This window comes from Pholcus phalangioides, unplaced genomic scaffold (genome assembly GCF_987345545.1).
Source record: "Pholcus phalangioides strain wild (caught in Gottingen) unplaced genomic scaffold, Ppha-v1.0 ptg000015l_1, whole genome shotgun sequence".
Lineage (NCBI taxonomy): Eukaryota > Metazoa > Arthropoda > Arachnida > Araneae > Pholcidae > Pholcus > Pholcus phalangioides.
In genome coordinates, this window is record NW_028301608.1 from 109,149,760 (window position 1) to 109,167,551 (window position 17,792).

The 17,792-nt window shown below is 37.7% G+C and overlaps 1 protein-coding gene across 1 annotated transcript in view; it reads left to right on the forward strand.

Moving 5' to 3' along the window:
* alpha-Catr (alpha-catenin related) overlaps window positions 1-17,792 on the forward strand; it is a 278,683-nt gene that overhangs the window by 200,890 nt on the left and 60,001 nt on the right. Inside the window, exons 7-8 of the mRNA XM_089245109.1 lie at window positions 10,837-11,112; window positions 14,283-14,486. Of these exons, the coding sequence (XP_089101235.1) occupies window positions 10,837-11,112; window positions 14,283-14,486 (480 nt within the window). The remainder of the gene's footprint in view (window positions 1-10,836; window positions 11,113-14,282; window positions 14,487-17,792) is intronic.

Here is a 17,792-nt window from a genome sequence, read left to right on the forward strand (position 1 = left end):
TAAAATGGATTACGCCCTCGATCCGATTTTCAAGTCCCTTTATGGCTACAGCGTCACAGGAACTAAAATTAAACATAATCGGTCATGGTACTTATATAAACTGAGAATCATTGTGACAGTTATTTATTCGACCGTGGCGTTTGTCAATACGGCTTATTTCAATATTTTCTCAGCCTACTCATCGAAATTATCAGCCCTGTATCTTGTTAATCAGTTCCTCGGATTTTCCAGTATCGCTCTCATTCTAACAAATGGCAAAAATTTACGACCCATCCCCCATATTTTAGGGAGTTTACTCAGTGATCAGGGAGTGAATGGCGAGATCTTGTTTATGAGAAGATTCGGTGTGATTAGTGCGTTCTTATCCGCGTTCATATCAATAGCTATAGCAGGGTCATGTATTTGCGCGATGGCCAGTAACGAACTCCTTCTCCGATTGATTTTTAAAAGCAACGCCTTCGACATGGAATATGATGAGATGCCAGTTTGGGCAATCATGTTTTCTTACTGGTGCGCCTTTGCCTGGTACATTATCCTATCCTTGAATGTCTATTTATTCGCCACGTATTTTGGGTTGTCGTCTCTGGGTATGCGGCTAGTACTCAATCGCCTCATCAGCGATATATCCACGAGAAAAGTGACGAGTCTCCGAGAAGTTCTAGTTTTTCACAATAGGATTTCAGTGGCTCTTCTTAGAATCCAGAAAATTTACGGCCCGACGGCTTTTGTAGTGTATTCTTTCTTACTATTCTCTTTCTTCCGCACCTTATATAACTTAATATTTCTGACTCCTCAGTCGTTCAGTTTGGTATACAACTTTTGGGATTCTTTTGGTGCGTTTTTCGGTCTGTTGATGATGACGTTACCCACGGTGTTGATCCCGGACAGAAATAAATTGGTGCTGGAAGAAATATACAAAGCCCGAGATGCTTTCGACGATCCCGGTGAAGAGATCGTATTTATAAGTAAATTTCAGGCCGTGCCGTTGGCTTTCAATCTTTGGTATACGATGGAGTTGACGAAAAAGAATGTCATCACTACTTTCGGAGGACTTTTCTCGTACGTCGTGGTCTTGGGAACTTTTGGGGGTAGATATTCAAACTCTATGTAGAGAAATAATTGATTAAAAAACGATATCTAAAATAGCAAAGTCACTTGTGAAAACGCGAGTAAAATATTTATTGCATTTTTTTTGGTGTTTTAGTGGTTGTAGAACTTTATACGAGATGGACGATCCAAATCTACGATATGGACGGAAAGACGATACGAGATGGATGCATAAAAAATACCGCAGAAAGTCGTACATGAGCCGATTGGTATATGAGCCAGTGGTCCACTTCAGGACTACCAAACCGGCAGTAAATTGAAAACCCGTGACCCCCCCCCCCCACCCGAAAAAAAAGTCAGCACATTTTAAAGGGGTTACAGTTCCTATATTTTTATACAGTAAAAGTTACAATGGAAAAGTTATTCAAACACTCTGATCCATTCCTTCTTCTGATTCTCTGGGCTCTACATTAAAAAGCCGACTCATCATACGATGTAGCTTCTTCGTTTTCGTCTTCAGCTGTGACGTAATCGCCATCGTCCCTTTCAAAAACTTCAGAGTTCCGTCCGTCGCGTTTCTGATACAACACTTTTTAAAGGATTTGATTATGTGCAAACGGAACTCCACGCATCGTTTATCTACCCACTGGCACATTAGACCAATTTCGGGTCCCTTAAAGGTCTGGACACACATATCCGCACCGTGCCAGGACCGCAGCTCGGGCGTCAGTTGGCCGTGGCTCGGCTCGTTCCTCTTCAGATCACACATTTCCGTGTGTTGCCCGTGTCGCTGCCGTATGCTAACTACTAGCTTAACGAAGCTGTGTCGATTGCTTCAAGGCTTTGCAGCCGGTTCGGTGTAATCAAAATGTTTAGTAAATTAATTAACAAGAGTGATTTTGATATAATAGCCCTAGCGTAAATTAACAATAATTAATTGTTCTAAACATTTCTGTAAATAGTCTATACATGTATATAATTTTTTTTATCTATCTGTATATGTTTTCTAAAGAAATTTTTATTTTGGATTGACCTCCGATAGATTTTTTGTATGTGACAAACCCGCAAAAAAGAATAGGATCTTTAAATGCAGCTGAAAATAAAAAGACGGTCATTTGCTTAGTTTGACTGTGTACATTCTCGTTTATAGTTTGGAGAGAGGAGATTATTTACGGAGTGATAAAAGAGAGGGGAGAGAAGAAAAAAAGTCATATGGAAATTAAAACAATCTGTGGGGGAGAGGGGTACTCTCTCTTCCTCACCTACACACTCGTTTTTTTTTTATTCAGAGTCAACCGCCATCATAAATATAATCATCTGTAGGGGCAGGTGGTGTCAAATTCCGATAACACCTCGGAGAAGTGTATCTCAGCTCAGTAGGAGCATATTGTACGAAAGAGCGCGCATATCTTTACTTTGTGTGTGTCTACGCGGAATCTTCTAAACTAAAAATTGGCTCCTTTGTAGATGGCAAATGGATATTAAAATTAATAACAATTGGGGTGTTTAGTCTGCCGGGGCTTGATTCAATGATAATGCCTCATCAGTATTCGATAATAATTTAAAGCACTCATTGCCAAAGTTCCAGTCGCTGAAACGTCTTTGTCTGATATTTCGCACAAAGGTGCTCGAATTTTTGGAAGGTGTGGGCCACTTCATTGTTTTGAAATATTTCGCGGACTTCTTAAGTTATTCAGAAATGAGCCTCGATCCTCCAAGATTATCTAAAAAGAAATGTCACGTGCCGCTTAAGTGATCTGCAAGCGTGCCGCGGACCACTCGAGAGATCTGGAAATATGCCACTAACCACTCAATAGGATAATCTGCAAATGTATCACGATCCACTTAAGTGAACTGGAGGTGTGCCGCTAGTCGCTCAAGTGATGAAATATGCTTGAGACCACTTGAGAGGTTTGTTTTGTTTTTTGTTGTCACGAGCCGCATCAAATGCTTCCGAGGGCCACATTTGGAGCACAGGACATGGGTTGAGCATTTATGGCTTAACATGTTGCGTCTCATGTGAGTACCAAATTTAAAATGTCTCCTATATTTTCACATAAAAAAAATACCCAAAAATTTTCGAACCGTTTTCTATCTAATTTATATTCAAACCAAAACAATTATTCATTTATAGAGCATCAGAAATTCAACCCAGTTAGTTTTCCAAGTTTATGTTATTATTTTAACAAAAATCTCCCCGGCAAAATTTCGTTATATGCTATGAAACATAATTTAAAACTTGGTTTTGAGATCAAAGTTGTGAAAATGTTTATCCATATGTTTTCTACATATTACGCTAGTGCCACAGAACCGAGGCCAAATGCGCCTGAACAATTTCGGGGCACGAAAAATGTAAAATGTTTAGAACACCCCCCCCCCCTTAACAAGATTTCATATATTTTGTGGAGAGGAGGGAATCGGCATCATGAATGAATATACACGAACGCTAAGAAATACCCCATAGAAAAAAAAACTAACTACAAAAATGTGAATTAACAGAAAAAAATTGATGGGGGTAATTTTAAACTAATGTGAGAAACCGTTTCCGAAACTAATGAAAAATTTAGAATCGAGGGATTAAAAATAATTGGGAGAAATAATTTCAGTACCAATGAGAGAGAGAGAGAGAGAGAAAATTCAGAATTAATAAATGAAATAATTTCGGAATAGATTTTAAAATTTAGAATTAACGGAAGAAATAATTCCATAACTATTGAAAATTCAGAATTAATAAAAGTAATAATGCGGAAATTGATTAAAATCAAGAAATAAACAGAATTAATAATTCAACAATTGATGAAAATTGAGAAGCGACATAAAATAGATGAGCGCTCTCTCCTCTTTTATAAAAGAAATCTGCGCTCTCTCTCTCTCCCGAGACCGCACCGTCACCGTAAAAATATAAAATAAACTAGTTGGTGACGGTGCGGACGCGGTGCGGTGACGATGCTCGGCTACGGTGCGGATATGTGTGAACGGCTGCATTGCTTAGCAAAGAATTATTCTTTGACCGCGTGATGACCTACACTCGGCCGACGCACGTGTCGGGCACGGTGCGGATATGTGTGTCCAGACCTTTAAGCTATCTTTTCTGTTGTTTAGAATCGTTGTTGTGATCGAAGTTAGTCCACCGTGTATCAAAGCCAACGACGTTTTTTTTTTGTTTCGGCTTTAACCTCATTGGTTCTGTGGGTTTTGAATATGGCTACAAAAATCAGTCTACTGATTAGAAACGGATCTATAGCCTCAGCTCTATACCGATCAGTGAAGCCATCTAAAGTAGTCCAATAACACGACTCATGTTCAAGCTAGCCGTACAGATGCCATATAGCTATACGATTTGGTAAAGTGTGGAGGTGGTCAGAATTTTCTCTCCTCAAAACTGGCCCGTGTGTATAAGCCGACCCTTTCTCCCCATAAGTTACCAAGTTAAGTCAACCAAATTTAATAAATTTTTCAACAAAAAGACGGCGTATACACGAGTATATACGGTATTTGATTTGTTTCATGTATTACAATGTTATGTCCATTTGTATTTTATGTATCTTCTTATCCATGAGTGTCCGACTCACGGCCTTGGTCATACGCTTTGTAGAACAAGTATTAATATGTCCCAATACCTGATTTCAAACCAATATAGAAAAATAATTTTTTTTTCCTCATTCCTTGTTTCAGAATGATTTCAAGTAGCTTTTATTATCAAGGCGAAGGCTGAAGTTAATGTAACACTTTATTTTGCCTTAAGATCATGAATTCGTCTTCGGTTATCGTTTGCCTTTCGAGTTTGTCTTGAAACGGCGTTTTCTTCTCTTGGAAAGCTCAAAAGATTGTGAACATCCCTGTAAGATTATAAAATTATATTTTCTAATTCTGACTTATAAAAAGAAAACTATGATAAATTTAAGTGAGAGCGCACATATGAATGTTTTTCCATCCTGAAATAGTTATTACTCCTTTAAGCCGCATTTCAAATAGTATTTATGTCATTAAATAAATTGTATTAATGTATTGTATATTATAATTTACAAACATTGCTGAGCTTTTGCGCAAGAGCAAATTGTGGAATCGAAGAAAATATTGTTTTATACGCTTATTAAAATAATAAATCGCTCGTAAAGCGTAAAAAAAAATCTGTTTTTTCTGGCTATTTATTAATATTATTTACCGTTATTTCTTGCATAATTTTAAGGGAGGTAGAGGGAGGGCGACGCAAATTTGTCAAAAACCATGTTTTCTCTCTAATTTTTAAATATAATTTTTTTTGTTTCTAATTGCGGTCGAGTTTATGTTCTACCTGAATGAACGAACACCAACTGAATTCCAACCCACTATTTTATTGGGGTTTTTCCAGGGTTTTTTTCGGGTGCATGAGAAAAACAAGTTGTATATTCTGTAGCCTACATAAATATAATAGACCTAGTAATGTATTTATGTTATTATTGTGTCATGGTGATTCATTACAGAAAATTCTGGGGAGGGAGGGGAAGTTGTTTTGCATATTATATATTATGATAATGGCTTTATAAAATGAGTTTTTCCGAGGGTTTTTCCTCTAACCCCTATTATCTAAATTGCATTAAATCCATAGATTTATTAATGTATTTCTCTTCAGATAAATCACGACAATACAATAACGCCATTAGAAAGTAAAATGTCTGCGAGTAAGTGCAGTTTTAAGGTGTGATTTTTGGTGGGTTTTTCTCATTGGGGGTTTTTCAAGGGTTTTTTTGTCAAGATTTTTTCGGGTTGGGAAGAATTACACCAACTCTTGCTGGAAGGATTATGCTAATGTTTTCCACACATTAAAATGTTCTTTTCTCAAAACCATGTTTTTGTAAGATGAACAGCATTTCTCTAACAACACTTGTTGAAATGTCTTGGAAATTTTGTCGTCTCTTAACACTGAGTTGGTACGTGCTTTTACGAGAGGATTTCTTATTAAAATGATTTAAAAAGGTTTCATGGCATAAAAGAAGAATAAAACTTGGTGATTTTTGAAGGACTTGCATGTTGTTGAAGTTAAAATAATCAACGGATAAAATCGTAAAAGCTCTCATTAAATTGTATAAAATATGCACAAAATTTAAGAAAAAAGAGAGGGCAAGAAAAAAAGAAAGAATGAAAAGTGACGGGATGAAGCCAAGATCACGTGCAGCTATTCTCCCCCCCCCCCCCAATTATGGCCTGCTGACCACATCCACACATTCATGATAGTAATTATAATACGCTCAAAACTGCGGATTTCCAATCCAAATACGTTATACAATTCGTATATGTGTACGTAGAGTCTCGCTAATTCGAGGTGAGAGGGACCGAGACTACCTCGGATAACTGATATAACTCGGATTATTTAACAAAAACTACATATATAAAAAGGTTTCTGGAGGGGGATTGATACTTCTACCTACTTTGCTGTTAATTCAATGGCTTAGTTCGTTACATAAATGCCAAGACACATAGACTCCGGGGTTAACCCTTAAATGTGTAGCTTCCCCATATATGAAAAGGGACTTTAACCTTCTGTAGCGATGTGTCGAGGTGGACTCGGTATAGGACCGTATCAGGAAATAACGGTACTTGATCGTTAGAAAGGCCCATTACGATAACAGGAAGGCCCCTGGGAATTCTTCGCAGAACTAATAAGCTATACAAAATACACGAGGGTGCAAACATCCGTGGGCATTCCTCATAACGGTGGAGGCCATTCAAGTATTACGTAAGCATATTTTTAGCCCTTTTTGACCCCCCCCCAAGCAAAACACAGCAAAACACAGACACCCTTCCCCCCCCCCCGTAAGCAAAATTTTGTCAGCAGCTTAGAATATTTCATATCTGCAAAAAGGGGTGGTTGATGACGTAAGCAACATTCAAACCTCTCTTCCCCCCCCCTTGTCATCAAAAGTCAGCAAATCCGACCCCCCCCCCCCGATGCTGACGTAATACTTGAATGACCCCGAACTGTATTAACGAACTGCCGAAAAAAACCCTCGAAGGGTTAAGCGTTCATTACTACAGGCCTTTTGAAGACTCGCATCTTTTGAACCCCACCATCGCCACAGTGGTGGTCGGCTGAAATTGGTTTTCTGCGGTTCCCAAATTCAAGGCGCGAATGCGGGATGATCTCCCCATTTCTCCCCATTAAAAAGTCTCGCCTCAGAGAACAACAGTTCCCACAACACGGCACAATTATTTAATTACACTCCACGCATAGTTAGAAAAAACTGATGGCAGATGGCGGCACTAGACATAATAAGCATTATACAGAAACAAACTTCACGCTGGGTTCACAACACTTATAGGCACATTCCAACATGTACCGATTCGTTAGAGGTTCCGCAGAGGAATGTGGACGAGGTATATGTGTGTGGTTCAGTTGTACTAGTAGCAGCAGTAGCCAGTTTGAAGATAGAAATTCCGAATCGCCAAATAAGGTTAGATCATATTCTTCCCATTTTATACTTTTGAATTTGTTGGTAGATGTTCCAATTAACGACAACCGAGGACCCGGAGATCCACCGGAGACCCCCAGTCTGGGGATATAAACACCTCCTTCTAACTTAAATTACCCGCATTCATGAGACCATTCGAGATAAAACACGTGCTTGGCGGAAAACAGAGAGGTTTTGGAACAGTTCCAACGCACCTCAGATAATTCGGAACCTCGAAGTTTCTAGACTCGAATTATCGGGGCTACAGCACCGGACGACACAGTTGCAAGTTGCAAAGGACCACGCAAATTTACATTATGCAATCACACCTCCAGGAATATAACTAAAAGGTTGTACATTAGAGATAATTCATAAATTCAGGCAGCCGTCCATGGCGACAACTGAGAGTGACGTTAGTCCTTTAATACGTAATGAAATGCTGTTCTGTGACAGAGACCATCAACTTAGCCTCTAATGAAAGTGGCGTTCGTCATTTAGGAAATTATACTCTTCGGGCACGTAATGAACTCGTCGACCTGTACTTAGTCAGCTACATCGAAATCTATGTTGATTATATATATATATGAAGATTCGAGAAACAACAAACCGAAAACCGCCATACGTTTGTTTCTAACGAAAACACCCACACACGTCTTCTATTCCCCCCCCCTAAATTTGATGGCTTTTTAAAACAAATTAAAGACCGTGTATTTAAATGATGGCTGCCTCGAGGCATCGGCAAGGCAAACAATCGGATCATATTCATCGATTCGGACCGGAGGCGCATGCGCATTTCGACGAGCGTGTCTTCGAATCAAAGGACGGTGGAATGATGCGACTGACACTTAATAAAACGAGACAAGAGCTTGTGTTTCCTGGAAAACCCGATTTATCAGTTTTATGCTAATCAGTTAATCGCGGGGACTTGACGTGTCTCCGTCTTTATTTATTCATTGAGAGAGCGTTAATTATTCATTTCTCTCGCAAAAACCCGGGGCCCCCCTTTGTCGCGATACAAAACTCTCTGTTTGGAACAACATGCGTGTGAATATAGACTAATTGAATCATTCGAAAGACTTGAGAGACTTCGCGACTCGTCAAGCAACCATAATATTAAGTTCTTTAGATTAAGGGGGGTATTTTTATTCATGAGACGTTTTGACATCCATTTTGGCGAGTATTTATTGCTTCCTCTGTCTTTGATGCTTCTCAAAAGGAGGCTTTCGATTCAGAGAAACGATATTGACATTTTTAACACCAGAAAGACGTGCCGGGGAAATATTCTTACTAGTAAGACGGGCAGGGGTCTGTGTGTCTCTCCATTGCTTTTTTTCCGACCATTTCTGAACATTTTAATATTTTACAGCATGATATAATATTTTTATGACAGAAATAGCGCCATACCACAAAGAATTAGTGGGTAAACTATTGACCTGTTAATATATTTTATCATTATTTAATTTTAATTGATGCTGTTGCGTTTGTGCAAACGACCTCTCTCGCAGTAGAACCTCTCGATAACGGACACTAAAGGGATCAAACATTTTGTCCGCTAACGGGTAATGCCCGCGATTGGGGAGATACAGTTGAACATCGTTTATACGACTTTCACATTTATACGACGTTTGGGGAATGTGAATTCCCTTCCCGAAATACATCTCGATCTTCCGCTTGGTTATAAAAGCTTTCGTACTTCGTATGAACAGCGGAGAGTGACATCCTTTCTCTCTAGATTTGCTTGTGCCTAGTTATTTATTGGAAGCAAAAATGGACTATGATAACTTGTTGATTGGCTAGTGATCCACCCTTAAGACGTCATCATTGAGTTTTGAAGTTAAAACGTATCCGTTAATATGTGTATTGTATCTAATAATGAAAATTGACAACTGGTATGTGATTAGTGTTATGACTAGGATGACTATATATTTGATGGAGAAAAATATACGAGAAATTAGGATCCTATATACAGGTTGTCGAATGTCTGTTTCCGGAACCGTTGATTTTAAAGACAACTTTCAACTGGAAAAAATTAGTAAATTAATATACGATTTCCCCTGTCCTCTAACATCCAATTAGAAAGTTGTTGCGCTGTCTCTTCTGAAACTAATAATAAATTCTCATGATTCTAAGTGCAATATTCGCTGAGATATTTGAATTCAAAAACGAGAAAAAAAATTGAAAGAATAGAAGAAATGAGGGAAAGGAGCGTTCTACGTTAGCTTATAATTTACCAGTTACAACGCGGTCCCAATAAGGTACTCGCTTAAAGTACTAAATGATGTTTAGAGTTATCACAAGTTTCTCGATGTATTGACATTTTTAACAAACCCGTTTCTCACTTTTCTTCTTTGTGTAATTTTGAGACGCTTCGGGTACATATATTCCGTCCTGTAACTGTGCATCATGCGACCATTGTATTCACACCCCACACATTATTCTATTATTCTGATGAACTGGGGAGTGCGTGGCGCTTCCACCGGCTGTTTGTGTGCTCATAGTTTGCAAGTGGATTGTTTTTTCATATATTTTCATGAAGCGGTGTAGTGTAAGATATTTGAGGTGTTGTGAACCTGCGCGTGGGTTCTTCTCATGTGTGGCCGCTGATTTTCTGCTCCTTCCGCAGGTTGCATTTCGGTGTAGTTTTTTTTTTTGTACAGTATGTCACGCACTTTTCCCCCTTTTCCGGTGGTGCCAGGTGTAATTTCATGCATACCCAATTTTGTGACCAATGTACATTTTTTCGCAGCAGCCCTTGCTTTTAACCGTACTCGTGTATTTTTCGATACGATACTTTGATTTTTGACACCTTCTTGACTCTTCCTGCCCCCTATGATTCTTCCTTTTACCCCGGCGGTGACCTATCGGTTAGAAATTCTTCGGAATATGGACTGGGTCGCCGTTTCGGTTAGTAAGTAAGTAAGGCATCACGAGTTCGATACCCGATTCGCGTCCCAGTCAGAATCTTTCGCGATGCGGAGGTACAACAGAAACGTTGGCAACATGACCACAGAAAACGATTGCAACAGCCGGGAGCCCCACACAGAGGGGTTAGCGCACGAACATCTCGGTGAGTATAAAAAAAAAAATGTCTAAACTTGCCGTTCTCGGAATCGGCAATAAATTGTAGGTTCCTGTATAATTAGCACTCGTGTGCAGAAAATGATAATTGGCGAGCTTCATCGGTGAGTGCGATCTTTGCAAAAGTCGACCAGATTTCTCAGATCGATTTCACTGAATTCCTGTCACCATATACAGTAGGTACAGCCTATCCATATGATCGCTTGATTTCAACTTTTCCTTCCGCTGTACATCACGGTGTGTGATACTGTTCAAATTATCTTTTCTTGCTTTCTAATTTCAGGCGTGCCTTCGTCACCCGGATTGTGATACCGTCCGAGAAAATAGGGACACAGTGTTTCTGCAGATGCGGCGTTCGATGGACGTCATCCACTACGTCATCAAGGAAGGTGTGATCCCAGACCTTGCCGGTTCTACTTCGTCGTCTTCCGGGGACCCGAGGCGGAATGGCGGTTACGGGTACAGGCGGAGCAGGACAGCATACAACCATTCCTCTGCCGGGAAAGTAGAAGAAATCGAACAGTGTCTCACGGTCTACAATGCGATCAAGAAGTTGGAGGTCAGTTTCGGGTTTCATTTACCAGCATTAAACTGGGTGAAAACGTGAAAGTTGTAAACCGTAAACTTTCAATTACAAAAAAAGTATTTAAATAACGCGCCCGTCTCGGATGCACGGTTTATTTTACCAAAGACCGTATATATATCGAGATACAAAATTTAATTTTTTAAACGCCCCTCCCCCCCCCCTCCCGCTCTGTCCTCTAACTCCACTATTAATGCTTTTACGATCACGGACGAACTATTTCGTCCGAACGAGACTGAAATAAATTCACTCCAGAGTTCTTTCTGCTTTCTTTCCTCCCTCCTCCCCATCACGAAGCTTCATTGAAACCCCCATGAACCGAAGTTTTTTCCCCTTCACGTTCTTTCTATACTTCTGTTATTTTATTTTCTCTTTACCCTATACATTTCATGTATCTTTCTACTATATACATACAAGAGTGGAAAGAGAACACGTAGGGTGATGATGAGAAATCTCCTGTATATACTCTATTATTTACTTATATATATTTTAATACTCCCCCCCCCTTTCCATTTATTTTTTTCTTCGTTTTCTTTCATTCTTTTCTTTCGCGTTTTCCTTTTCCTAACATGCGGTTACGTAAGGACAAGATTACCGTCCGAGGATGATCTCACTCTCCGCTATCCATACGAAGGCTTTTAAGCTGGTTGATGCGAAGGTATAATAAATGTATAAACAAATGCAAACATAAGTTACACAAATACAACGACGCGAAACACACACACACACACAGATTACATGCACCATGTAGCCTCAAGGGACTGCGTGGCCCTTCCATTAGGCCTATATGATTTTTATTACATGATTTTCTTCTTGAGCAACAGATTAAGCTGAGAGAAAATTCAACAATATAAATACATCTTCGCATCAGCCAGCTGTTAAAAACCTTCTTAGGGATAGCGGAGAGTGACACCACCCTCGAATAAGTCGCCATCTGGCGGCAGCGTCAGCAACTGTGAGCTTTAGCCTGAGTTAATTCCGGCCGTCCATGCACGGTCCCGTTCAGTGCACGCGAGCTTCAAGAAAAGATTGAGATATTCGTTGCATTTGTAGTCTGGGACGTTCACCCGGAAAGTGAAAGGATGTGGGTTCGTTGCGACAGTTGAATTTTCTCTTTCCGAAATATATCTTCGCATCAGCCAGCTGTTAATAACCTTCGCAAGTTTACCATGTTAATCACCGATACGATAATCCAAATTTGCTGCCAAACGCCTGCACATGAAAGGTTTAAAAATCATTTGCGAAAAAATTCATATTTTTAAATAAAATATTTATCGAGATATTAAATATATAAAGTGATTATGTTTCGGCTTAGATATTTGAATTCAAAACTACTGAAAATTAGTGAAAGAACTTTATATGAAACCTAGATGGAACTTGTTTGTCCCCTTCCTCATGCGCTCCAACTTACAATGAGAAAATTGTTGCCCTGTATCCCTTGACCCAAAGAAAAAAAATTATCCCATGTTTATAAGCGCTGAGATATTTGAATTCAAAATTGCAAGAATGTGAGAGGGACGGAACAGCATATGAAACGTAGAAAGAACTTGTCTGTTAATTTATGTGGTTCTTATACTTATGCACGATGAAAAATGGAAAGTTTTGTATCTTTAAGGCCTCTCATGTCAGGTGGAAAACTATGCTTCATTTGAATATGCACTATTAGAGAAATATAATTAAAAATACTATTTAAAAAATGATTTATTTCAAATTTTTTACAAATTTTTCTGTTTGTATATATTTTTGTATGCCGTTATGAAGTTTTAGAAATATTTAACGCCTAATTTTTTGAAAATTTAAAAAGAAAATGCATCTAAAAGAGTTTGCAGACATGTTAAAATAGCATGACATCAATGTTATTGAATAAAAAATGATTCAAAATAAAGGAAATTGTTCAGTTTATGGAAGGAAGCGAAAGACTAATATTTCATTGACTCAATCTTATTGAAATTAAAATTTTAAGTTTCAAAATAAAAAATAATTTAAATTTTGTAGCTTAAAAAATTTTAATTTTTGTTTAAAAATATTAAATTTTAAAGCTCAAAAATTTTCATTTGAAATTTAAAGAAAATTTAATTTAAAATTCAATTTTAAATAACATTGAGTCAACGTAATCTCAATCTTTTGCATTTCATGAACTGAGCAGGTTCCTTTACTTTGAATAATTTTTTTATTCAATTACATTCATGTCATGCTATTTTATCATGCGCACAACCTGTTTTTAATGAATTTTTTTTTAAGTTTGCAAATAATAAGTACTAAATGTATGTAAAACTTGTTGCAAGCATAGAATAACATGCTAGCACGGCCTTTATCTCATCAACAGTTCGTCGTAGAGGTGTGGTTCCACTTTAAAAAAGTGTTCGACAGGCGTTCAAAAATTACTCTGTACCAGTTTTCAGAGTGAAAATACGGTGTGTTACAAAATAAAAAAAATCTAAATTTTTATTTGGTGCCCTTGTCGTCCAACATCCAATTAGAAAGTCGTTGCCCTGTATCATCTCCTCGTGCTGACGAGAGAACAAATTACATGTTTCTAAGTGCAATTACCTACAGAGATAGTCGAATCGAAAAACAAAGGAAATTTGGGAAACAACAGCGTTAAATGAGGGGAAAACGGTTTTTCCGAAAACGTTTAACGCTTTTCTTTCCCAAATTTCTTCCGTTTTTCGAATTCGAATATCTCTGTAGTTATTGCACTTGGAAATATGGAATTGTTTTTGTTGTTGGCACGAGGTGGGGATACAGGGCAACAACTTTCTAATTGGAAGTTAAAGGACAAGGGGCCCGTATAAAAATTTAAATTGATTTTTTTTATTTTGTAACACACTGTATTTTCACTATCAAAACTGGTACAGGGTAATTTTTGAGCATTTTTTTATCTGATATCATACCTCTACGACGTACGATTGATGAGATAAAGGCCATGCTAGGACTTACAGGACACCCTGTATAATCCAAAATATATGTTAAAAATGAATTCGAAATAAATCAATGGTAAAATAGTATTTTTATAGAGACATGTTCAACTAGAACATTGTTTTCACCATGTATGTGGACCCCCCCCCCCCACTAATTTCATTGCATTTTTCAATGATTGAATGGATTGAGTAATTGGTACTAATTACGTAATTATTATTTGTTAGGAGCATGTCGAACTTACCCGCATAACGACGATCAATCCGGCGTACCGTAGCCAATTAGTAAGTGCCTTAGAATCAGTAGTCGAACGAACGCAGGACTTTACCGATTCCGCTTACACGACGCACGAGAGCCGCGAGAGAATTATCTTGCTTTGCGACAGAGTCAAGATGGAGCTCAACCAATTGCTCAGAGTCGGTACCAGCCTGGTAAGTACGCCATCGAATATACCAAGTGATCTAAATAAAACAGAAAAGAATGATAATAATACAGACGAATCCCGTTATAACGAACACCACGAGACAGGAGAAATCACTTGGCTATAAAAAAATTTATAAAGGAATTCTCTCCGGGTTTTTGCATTGTTCCTATGTAAACTTATCTAGGGGATTTCCAGGTGTTTTCATTGTTCCTATGTAAACTTATCTAGGGGATTTGCAGGTGTTTGCATTGTTCCTATGTAAACTTATCTAGGGGATTTCCAGGTGTTTTCATTGTTCCTATGTAAACTTATCTAGGGGATTTCCAGGTGTTTTCATTGTTCCTATGTAAACTTATCTAGGGGATTTGCAGGTGTTTGCATTGTTCCTATGTAAACTTATCTATGGGATTTCCATGTTTTTGCATTGTTCCTATGTAAACTTATCTAGGGGATTAGAAAAGTATTCGTTAAAACGAGGTTTTTGCTATAACGGTATTTGTTGAAACGGGATTCGACTGTAATTCAACAATTCAGAACGTATAACCTTTTCAGATCCGAGCATTGATTTTTTGGAATTTTTAAGATGTTTTTTGCCTTCTTGGTTGAAAACTTCCCTCTTGAAAAATAAATTAAAATCATAAATCTCAGCTAATCTTTATTTTTTTTTTCATATTTTAATTTTTTTGCAAAGAAATAGAATTTACGTCATTCGAAGATTTTCAAGCAAAATTGTGTAAGGTATATTCATGTTCACGTACAATTTCTTTCCAAAATTTTATTGCTAAATTTTATATAAGGAATTTAATTTTATCCGGAGGCAGCACTTTCTTCTGGAAGTCATCTTAAAAAACGGTTTATGGAAAATTCACCGACCAACAATTCATCAACGGTAAATTCACCGACAGCAGTTCGACACGAGTCAGTGAGACAGTAAGTGAACGAGGAATGACCGAAATGATACAGTAGTTAGTGAATGAAAGAGTTGTTAGAGCTGAGCTGGATGAGGAAGCTAGTGATACCACTGGCTCACTTACCATGACTCTCACTCACTAGCTCACTTATAGTCTATCTCTAGGTCACTCACTCCGTCACTCGCTCACCCGCTAGCTTGCTCCACTCACCAACACTAACGACTCTTTCACTCACTCGTCAATTACTGAATCATTTACTGACTCACTGACTCGGTCATTCTTCGCTCACTTACTGTCTCACTGACTCGTGTCGAATAGTTGTCGGTGAATTGTTAGACGGTGAATTTCCCGTCGATGAATTGTTGGTCGGTAAAATTTCCTCGAGGTGAATTTTTCTTGAACTACTCGACATTGGTCAGCATTAGGAAACAACGGTATCTCATTGCTGCAACGGCCCCCTCATATGAATACTTAGGTCCCCCGTGAATTCGGCTTCTTAGCAGAAAGGATAAACTATACAAAAACTGCAAAGGGACAAACATCCAGGAGCCTTCGTCATTGCAGGGGGGTGGGGGTACTATGAAGTACTAATTGTACCAACGAAGTGTCGAAATAATCTCTGGACCGCAAAGGGTTAAAAAACATTCTACACTCAGCTCAAAAGTGCAACCCGCACATTTGAGCATGCAGGGTCTGAAAGGGATATATGTTACGGTAAATGTGATAATAGGCGATAGATATACATAATGACCGGTTATTATGCATAATCGCCGAGCATTTTGGTAAGTTTGATAAGTTTCCGTAAATTAATCACTTTTATCGGCGATTATGCACTGCACCCAAGCGTCATTGGTAAATTTGATCAATTTCCTTAGAAATTTGTCACTTTTACCAATGATTACGCATAGTATTCATTTTATCTAATTTTGTTGTTTTGGGAAACATATTCATCAAATTTAACAACGTCACTTGGCTATTATGCATAATCGCCGGTAAAAGTGATAATGTTTTCAGTATTTATCAAATTTCACCAACGGTGCTATGTATATTCGCCAGTAAGAGTAATAAATTTATCAAACTTGCTAAGACGATTGGTAAGTAATACGCATAATATAACCGGTGATTATTTATAATAACCCATTTATCACATATACCTTAGCGCGATGTGGATTTACAGAAATGCACAAAAGATTTTTCAAATTTACATCTTAGATCGGGGAAAAAATATGGCTGAATAATCACAAAGAAACTGGAGTAAAATTTTGGAAGTAATGAATCGATACTATAAATAAATTATCAAACTTGTTTCTTTTTCCAAAGTATAAAAGTTTTAAAATTTACATAAGAAATAGTATTTATCAAAATATGTCAAAAACATATGAGAAAAATTTTTCTTTTTTGCAATTGGTGTGTGTGTGTGTGTGTTTCGATAATTTATTATCGTTCAATGTACCAATGATTATGAATTTTAAAATGTCATGTGTGTGTGTGTGTGTGTGTGTGAGAGAGAGAGAGAGAGAGAGAGAGAAGTATTTGCTATTTTTTGTGTGATTTTTAAAAATTTTAAATTCTTTCGATATGTATTATGTAAGAGTATACGTACGATATGTACAGGGTGGTTAAAATGTTGTAGAGACTTTTAAAATTGGAAAAATAACTGAAATAAAAAACGGTTTGAAGGGTTAGCATCGCCAGGTGACGGGAATTTTTTTGGCAGGAAAAAAGATAACTAAAAAAAACAGCTGGTAGGTGGCGCTGACGTACACAAGTCAAAGAAAAGATACGCAAATAACGAACAGAATTCCTCCAAATCGTTTATTACAGCAGTATGTGTTCCACATGACCACCACCACTACCACAGGGAATAACACATTGCAGGCGAGTCACAAATCCAGCAAACGGCGAAGTGCGGCAGGTCCACATACACGGTTTACAACGGTGAACTGGATGTGGATTAGTAGCGCAATTTCTTATATCCTTCTCATTTGCATATTTCCACCGAAGTCGCTCGTACCAACGTCACGTATCGGCTGTTTTTTAGTGTTTTTTTCCTGTCTTAAAAATATTCCCGTGACCTAGCGCTGCTAACCCGCAAACCGTTTTTTATCTCGGTTATTTTTCCGGTTTTTATTCATTTTTAAAGTTTACTGACTTTTTGCCGCCCCTGTATATGTAATTCCCATAATTTATACATGTTAGATTGATTATTCAAACTTCTTTGGAAATTTTAAACTTGAATTTTATTTTTTTTTAGTTTTGAGTTTCGATTTCAAGTTTTATAATTTTAGATTTTTTTTGTTTCAAAACTTTTATGTCTCAAATTTTGTAAATTTGATATTTATAAACTTTATTTTTTTTTAGATTTTTTTCTTTTAAATTTTCATTTTCCTAGTTTTCAATTT